This window comes from Malurus melanocephalus, unplaced genomic scaffold, assembly GCF_030028575.1.
Source record: "Malurus melanocephalus ecotype Western Australia unplaced genomic scaffold, MMel_1.1 scaffold_1499, whole genome shotgun sequence".
In the NCBI taxonomy this organism is placed as follows: Eukaryota; Metazoa; Chordata; class Aves; order Passeriformes; family Maluridae; genus Malurus; species Malurus melanocephalus.
Window position 1 is genome coordinate 21938 of NW_026624731.1, and position 8061 is coordinate 29998.

Consider the following 8061-nt stretch of genomic DNA (forward strand, 5'->3'; position numbering starts at 1 on the left):
TAGGGTTTTTTAGGGTGCAATTTGGGGATTTTTGCGTTGAATTTTGGGGATTTTTGGGATAAATTTTGGGGATTTCAGGGTTAAAATTTTAGGGTTAAATTGGAGGATTTTTGGAGTTAAATTTTGGGGGTTTTTAGGGTGAAATTTGGGGATTTCAGATCAAAGGGTCAAGGGGTCAGTGATGACATCATTCATGGGGTCAGTGGGGTCAGTGATGACGTCATTCATGGGGTCAGTGCGGTCAGTGATGACGTCATCCATGGGGTCAGTGATGTCACTTGTCACCCATGGGTGCCCCCAGTCCATCCTCACCCTCGGGGTGTTTGTACTGGTCAGTGATGTCCACTCTGGCCGCTGACCCCGCCGCCAGCGTGCTGATCCTGCGGCCGATGGCGCCTTCCTCCACGTGCACCACGGTGAAGCCGCCGTGCGCCTGCCGCTGCCAGTACACCTTGTCGCTGTTCACCTGGACACGCCCCCTCATTAGCATACAGAAACCACGCCCCCATTGCTGTAAACACTGGGCAAAAGCTAAAGGGACATCAGGTCTACCCATTGAAAAAAACAGGGAAATTGGGATACCAGGTCTACCCATTGAAAGGTATGGGGAAATCGGGATGCCAGGTCTACCCATTGAGAATAATGAGGCATTTGGGACATCAGGTCTACCAATTGAACACAATTGGAATTGAGAGACACCAGGTCTACCCATTGAAAGGAATGAAGAATTTGGACACCAGGTCTACCCATTGAACGCAATGGGAGATTTAAGACATCAGGTCTACCCATTGAAAGTAAAGGGRAAAWCARRACAYCAGGTCTACCCATTGAAAGCAAAGGGGGATTTTGGACMTCTCGTCTACCAATTGAACTCAATGGTGATTGAAAGACACCAGGTCTACCCATTGTACACAATGGCACATTTAGGGTATCAGGTCTACCCATTGAAAGCAACGACTAAATCAGGACATCAGGGCTACCCGTTGAACGTCATTGGGAAGCTTGGACACCAGGTCTACCAATTAAAAGCAATGGGGAGATCAGGACACCAGGTCTACCCGTTAGAGTCAATGTGGATATAGGGACCCGGCAGCCGATGGTGCCTTCCTCCACGTGCACCACGGCAAAGCTGCTGTGTGCCTGTCGCTGCCAGTACACCTTGTCGCTGTTCACCTGGACACGCCCCCTCATTAGCATACAGAAACCACGCCCCCTTTGCTTTAAATGCTAGGTGAAAGCTAAAGGGACACCAGGTCTACACATGGAAAGCAATGGGAAATCGGGACACCAGGTCTACCCATTGAAAAGGTATAGGGGATTTAGGAAACCAGGTCTACCCATTGAAACTAATGGGGCATTTGGGAAATCAGGTCTACCAGTTGAACGCAATTGGGATTGAAAGTCACCAGGTCTACCTGTTGAAAGTAATGAGGAATTTGGGACACCAGGTCTACCCATTGATCAAAATGTGAAATTTAAGACATCAGGTCTACCCTTTGAAAGTGATGGGGACTTTCGGACACCAAATCTACCAATTAAACGCAATGGAGAGGTCAGGACACCAGATCTACCCATTAAAACCTATAGGGAAAACCAGGACACCAGGTCTACCCGTTGACAGTAATGGGGAAATTTGGCTATCAGGTCTACCAATTGAACTTAATGGGGATTGAAAGGCACCAGGTCTACCCACTGTACACAATGGGAGATTTAAGACATCAGGTCTACCCGCTGGAAGTAATGGGGTCTGTCGGACACCAGGTCTACCCATTGAAGTCAATGAGGATTTTTAGGGACATCAGGTCTACCCATTGAAGTCAATGAGGATTTTTAGGGACAACAGGTCTACCCATTTATGGCAATTGGGATTTTTAGAGACACCAGGTCTACCCATTTGAGACAATGAGGATTTTTAGGGACATCAGGTCTACCCATTGAAGTCAATGGGGCTGACACCTTGATCACGCCCGCTGATTTGCATGGACAGACTCCGCCCACCCTTAATTTGCATTAATAAGCCACGCCCACCCTCTGATTTGCATGAACAAACTCCGCCCACCTCAGCGAAAACGAAGGGCGTGTCGTACTTGAGGAAAACCTCTCCGTTCTTCACCGCCTTCACTGAGCATGGACCGCAGCAGAACAGCCCTGCGGGGACCAGTATGGACCAGTATGAACCAGTATGAACCAGTATGGACCAGTATAAACCAGTATGGACCAGTATAAACCAGTATAAGGCAGTAAAACCAGAACAAACCAATAAAAACCAGTAAAAAACAGTAAAAAAATGGTTAAAAAACAGAAAAAAAGCAGGAAAAAAACAGTATAAACCAGTATAAACCAGTAAGGACCAGTGTGAACCAGTATAAACCAGTATCAGGCAGTAAAACCAGTAAAAACCAGTAAAAACCTGTAAAAATCAGTAAAAATCAGTAAAAAATTGGTAAAAACCAGTATAAACCAGTATAAAACCAGTATAAACCACTATGGACCAGTATGGACCAGTAAAAACCAGTATAAGGCAGTAAAAACAGTAAAAAATTTGGTAAAAAACTGTAAAAAACTGTATGGACCAGTATAAACCAGTAAGAAATGGTAAAACCCAGTAAAAACCAGTATAAACTAGTATGGCCCAGTAAAAAATTGGTAAAAACCAGTAGAAACCAGTACAAAATTGTAAAAATCAGTAAAAAAACAGTAAAAAACAGTAAAAAACTGTAAAAACCAGTATAAACCAGTGTAAACCAGTATAAACCAGTAACAAACCACTATAAACCAGTAAAAAATTGGTAAAAAACAGTAAAAATTGGTAAAAACCAGTAAAAAACTGTAAAAAAAGGGTAAAAAAAGTAAAAAATTGTAAAAACCAGTCAAAACCAGTCAAAACCAGTATGAACCAGTATAAACCAGTATAAACCAGTACCGCTGCTGGTCTCCTGGGGGGTGGCGTCCACCACCTGCCACCCATCGTAGCCCTCGGGCAGGTCCGGCCGCTTCATCCAGCAATCGTTCCACACGTGGAAATTCCTGGGAAACCAGTACAAACCAGTATAAACCAGTACAAACCAGAATAAACCAGTACAAACCAGTACAAACCAGTACAAACCAGAAAAAACAGTTTAAACCGGTAAAAAACACGGATTTTCCCCCAATTTTTCCCCATTTTTTCCACTTTTTCACCCCAATTTTCACCCAAATCCCCTCCCAGTCCCGCCCAGTATAAACCAGTTCAAACCAGTATAAACCAGTATAAAAATCCCCAATTTTCAATAATTTTTCCCTTTTTTGCTCGTTTTTCATCGTTTTTTCACCATTTTTCACCCAAATGTCACCCGATTTTCACTCAGTTTTTTTTCCCAGTCCCTCCCAGTATAAACCAGTATAAACCAGTAACAAAAATCCCTTTTAAGATTCATTTTTTCCCCATTTTTTCCCCATTTTTCACTCATTTTTCCCCATTTTTTGGCCGTTTTTTGCCCAAATTTCACCCGATTTTCACCCAAGTTTTTTTCCTAGCCCCTCCCAGTATAAACCAGTATAAACCAGTATAAACCAGTATAAACCAGTATGAAACCAGTAAGCAAAATCCCCTCTTAAACCCATTTTTCCACATTTTTTCCCCATTTTTTGCCCGTTTTTCAGTCATTTTTCGCCCAAATTTCGCCCGATTTTCACCCAGTTTTTTTTCCCAGCCCCTCCCAGTATGTCCCAGTTTGTCCCAGTACCAGACGGAGTCGGTGTTGAGGCGCTCGAGCGGCCGCATGCTCTCGTCCAGGTAGATGTCGGTGGTGAGCGAGGTGTCGGTGTCGTGGGCGGAGTTGTAATTGGTCACCGTGCGGGTGGGGAGCCCCAGGCAGCGCAGGACTGGGGAAAAAACCAGTATAGACCAGTATAGACCAGTATGGACCAGTATAGACCAGTATGGACCAGTATGGACCAGTTTGAGAAAAAAAACAGGGAAAAAATCGCTTAAAAAATCATAAAAACCAGTAAAAACCAACTTAAAATGGAGTTTAAGAATGGATTTCAACCAGTATAAACCAGTATAAACCAGTATAAACCAGTATGGACCAGTATAGACCAGTATAAACCAGTATGGACCAGTATGGACCAGTATAGACCAGTTTGAGACAAAAAACAGAAAAAAATGCCAAAAAAATGGTAAAAAGCAGTAAAAAAACAGCAAAAAACAATAAAAACCAGTTTAAAATGGGGTTTTGGAGGGGACTTAATCCAGTATAAACCAGTATGGACCAGTATAAACCAGTATGGACCAGTATGGACCAGTATGGACCAGTTTGAGAAAAAAAACAGGAAAAAAAGCCCTAAAAAATCATGAAAACCAGTAAAAAACAGTAAAAAACAGCTTAAAATGAGGTTTTGGAGGGGATTTCAACCAGTTTAAACCAGTATGGACCAGTATGGACCAGTTTGAGGCAAAAAAAACGGGAAAAAAATGGTAAAAACCAGTAAAAACCAGTTTGGAATGAGGTTTTGGAATGGATTTCAACCAGTATAAACCAGGATAAACCAGTATAGACCAGTATGGACCAGTATGGACCAGTATAAACCAGTATAAACCAGTACGGAGCAAAAAAAATGGGAAAAAACGAGAAAAGAATGGTAAAAACCAGTATAAACCAGTATGGACCAGTATAGACCAGTTTGAGAAAAAAAAAAAGGGAAAAAAACCCTAAAAAATCATGAAAACCAGTAAAAACCAGTACAAACCACTTTAAAATGGGGTTTTGGAGGGGATTTCAACCAGTTTAAACCAGTATGGACCAGTATGGACCAGTATAAACAATCCCCTTTAAGATCCATTTTTTCCCGTTTTTTGCCCATTTTTCGCCCATTTTTCTCCCAAATTTCACCAAATTTTCACCAAATTTCACCCAAATCCCCTCCCAGTATAACCCAGTCCAAACCAGTATAAACCAGTAACAAACTCCCAGTTCAAAACCAATTTTTCCCATTTTTTCACCGTTTTTTGCCCGTTTTTCGCTCATTTTTCGCTCATTTTTTGCCCAAATTTCACCGAATTTTCACCAAATTTTTCCCTGATGACCCTCACACCCCTCCCAGTCCCTCCCAGTCCTTCCCAGTATAAACCAGTAACAAACCAGTATAAACCAGTAATAAATTCTCACTTTCAGAGCAATTTTTTCCCATTTTTTCACCGTTTTGTGCTCATTTTTTGTCCGTTTTTCGCCCAAATTTCACCAAATTTTCACCAAATTTTTCCCTGATGACCCCCAGACCCTTCCCAGTCTCTCCCAGTCCAAACCAGTATAAACCAGTATAAAACCAGTACAAACCAGTAACAAAAACCCCCTTAAGCAACCATTTTTGATCATTTTTTGCCCATTTTTTGCTCATTTTTTCCCCGTTTTTCGCCCAATTTTCACCGAATTTTCACCAAATTTTTCCTGAATCCCCTCCCAGTATAAACCAGTGCAAACCAGTTCCAAACCAGTATAAACCAGTAACAAAAACCCCCTTAAACAACCATTTTTGATCGTTTTTTGGTCGTTTTTTGCTCATTTTTCACTCGTTTTTCGTCCAATTTTCACCGAATTTTCGCCAAATTTTCCCAGAATGTCCCCAAAACTCCTCTCAGTACAAACCAGTTCCAAACCAGTATAAACCAGTATAAACCAGTAACAAAAACTCCTATCAAGATCTGTTTCTTCCCATTTTTTCCCGTTTTTTCACCGTTTTTTGGTCGTTTTTTGCTCATTTTTCGTCCGTTTTTCGTCCAATTTTCACCAAATTTTCCCAGAATGTCCCCAAAACGCCTCCCAGTATAAACCAGTCCAAACCAGTATGAACCAGTAACAAACCAGTATAAACCAGTATAAAAAATCCCCTTTTGTAGCCATTTTTGGTCATTTTTTTGCCATTTTTTGCTCATTTTTCGCCCGTTTTTCACCCAAATTTCGCCCAAATTTCACCGAATTTTCACCAAATTTTTCCCTGATGACCCCCAGACCCCTCCCAGTATAACCCAGTACAAACCAGTATCAAACCAGTATAAACCAGTATAAACCAGTAACAAATTCTCACTTCCAGAGCAATTTTTTCCCATTTTTTCACCGTTTTTTGCTCATTTTTTGTCCGTTTTTCACCCAAATTTCACCGAATTTTCGCCAAATTTTCCCAGAATGTCCCCAAAACACCTCCCAGTATAACCCAGTACAAACCAGTGGTGACGACCCCCGCGAACACCCAGCACTGGCCGTATCTGACGGGCGCCCCGGAGCTCAGGAATCGCCGCAGGATCCCCACAGACCCCGCCCAGGCCGAGGGGTTCGTGCCCTGCGAGTAATCGCCCGTCCAGTTCCCCACCAGCACCCCGCTGTCGTCCAGGGAATTCACCTGGAAAAAACGAAATTTGGGAAAAAATGGGAAATTTGGGTGAAATTCCGGTGAAAATCCGATGAAAATTGACGAAATTATGGCGAAAATACGGCCAAAAATGTGAAAAAAATCATCCCAAAATGTAAAAAATTCCTTCCAAAAATGGCTCCAGTTCTACCCCAAAATTCATACATTTTAGCAAAATACTGTGAAAATATAAAATTACGGAATTTCAAAGAATCCCAAAAAAAATCCCAAAATTTTTAAAAAATTCTGACCAAAATCGGTGAAAAAATGGTGAAAAAAAAGAGAAAATGTCACCTAAAGTTTCCATCAAAATTGTCCTGAGTTTCCTCCCCAAAAACTCTGTAAAAACCCCATAAAATCCCAGGTTTTTCCCAAAATTTTTCCCAAATTTCCCAATTTTCCCCAAATTCCCAAATTTTCCCAAAAATTTTCTCCAAAATTCCCCAAAAATAAAAAAAAAAAATCCCTTTTTTTTCCCCAAAATCCCCCCAAAATGCCTCAAAACTGCAGATTTTTTTCCCAATTTTTTGCAGATTTCTCCCCAAAATCCCGAATTTTTTAAAAAATTCCCAAATTTTCCCAAAATCCAGGAATTTTCACCCAAATTTCTCACCATGGCTGACACCACCCGCGACACCATGATGGGATCTCCGCGGGCGCTGTGGGGCATCCCCCGGCGGTCCAGGATGAACAGGCAGGCGTCCAGCACCCCCGGCTCAAACTGGGGAAAAAAAAACATAAATTTGAGAAAATTCCCAAAATTCTGCAAATTCCAAAAAAAATTTGGAAAAAATCGGTGAAAATTTGACGAAAATCGGTGAAAATTTGACCGAAAAACGGTAAAAATTGACCAAATTCGATCCATTTGGTGCCGTTTTTTGGGGTTTTATCCCAATTTCATATTCCAAATTTTTGTGGAATCTTTAAATCCCAAAATTCCCAAAATTTGTGAAATTTCAAAAAAAAATTTGGAAAAAATCAGTGAAAATTTGACGAAAATCCGTTAAAATTTGACAAAACAACAGCAAAATTTGAGTGAAATTTGACCAAAGTGGCTCATTTTGGTGCCCTTTTTTTGGGTTTTAGCTCAATTTGAGATCCCAAATTTTTGTGGAATCATGAAATTCCCAAGAATTCCCAAAATTCCCAAAAATTCCTGAAAAAAATCTGACTAAAAATGTCCCAAAATGCCCCAATTTTGGCCAAAATTCCCCAATTTTCATTGACATTCCCAATTTTGCCGGAATTTTACCCAAAATTTCCTGATTTTTACCCTGATTTTGCCTGAATTTTTGTCTTTTCCGATGGAATATTTTAGGAACGACCCCAAAATTCCAAAAAAAAAAGAAATCCCAAAAAAATCAGGATTGGGAAGCCTTGGGGACATCAGGTCTACCCATTGAAATGAATGAAGAATCAGAGACACCAGGTCTACCAATTGAACTCAATGGAGGGTTACAGACACCAGGTCTACCCATTGACATGAATGAAGAATCAGAGACACCAGGTCTACCAATTAAACTCAATGGAGGGTTACAGACACCAGGTCTACCCACTCAAATGAAAGAAGAAGCAGAGACACCAGGTCTACCCATTAAACTCAATGGAGAGTTAGATACACCAGGTCCACCTATTGAAAAAAAGAATTCAGAATCAGAGACACCAGGTTTACCC

General features: G+C 41.2%; 1 protein-coding gene across 1 annotated transcript in view; it reads right to left on the reverse strand.

Annotated features, from left to right (window-relative positions):
• Positions 1 to 259: 259 nt before the first annotated feature.
• LOC130587066 (protein-glutamine gamma-glutamyltransferase K-like) overlaps positions 260 to 8061 on the reverse strand; it is an 8339-nt gene continuing 537 nt past the window's right edge. The window contains exons 2-7 of the mRNA XM_057388023.1: positions 7001 to 7108; positions 6204 to 6378; positions 3726 to 3864; positions 2924 to 3027; positions 2060 to 2148; positions 260 to 466 (exon numbers count right to left, since the gene is read on the reverse strand). Of these exons, the coding sequence (XP_057244006.1) occupies positions 275 to 466; positions 2060 to 2148; positions 2924 to 3027; positions 3726 to 3864; positions 6204 to 6378; positions 7001 to 7057 (756 nt within the window). The 5' untranslated portion in view covers positions 7058 to 7108 and the 3' untranslated portion in view covers positions 260 to 274. The remainder of the gene's footprint in view (positions 467 to 2059; positions 2149 to 2923; positions 3028 to 3725; positions 3865 to 6203; positions 6379 to 7000; positions 7109 to 8061) is intronic.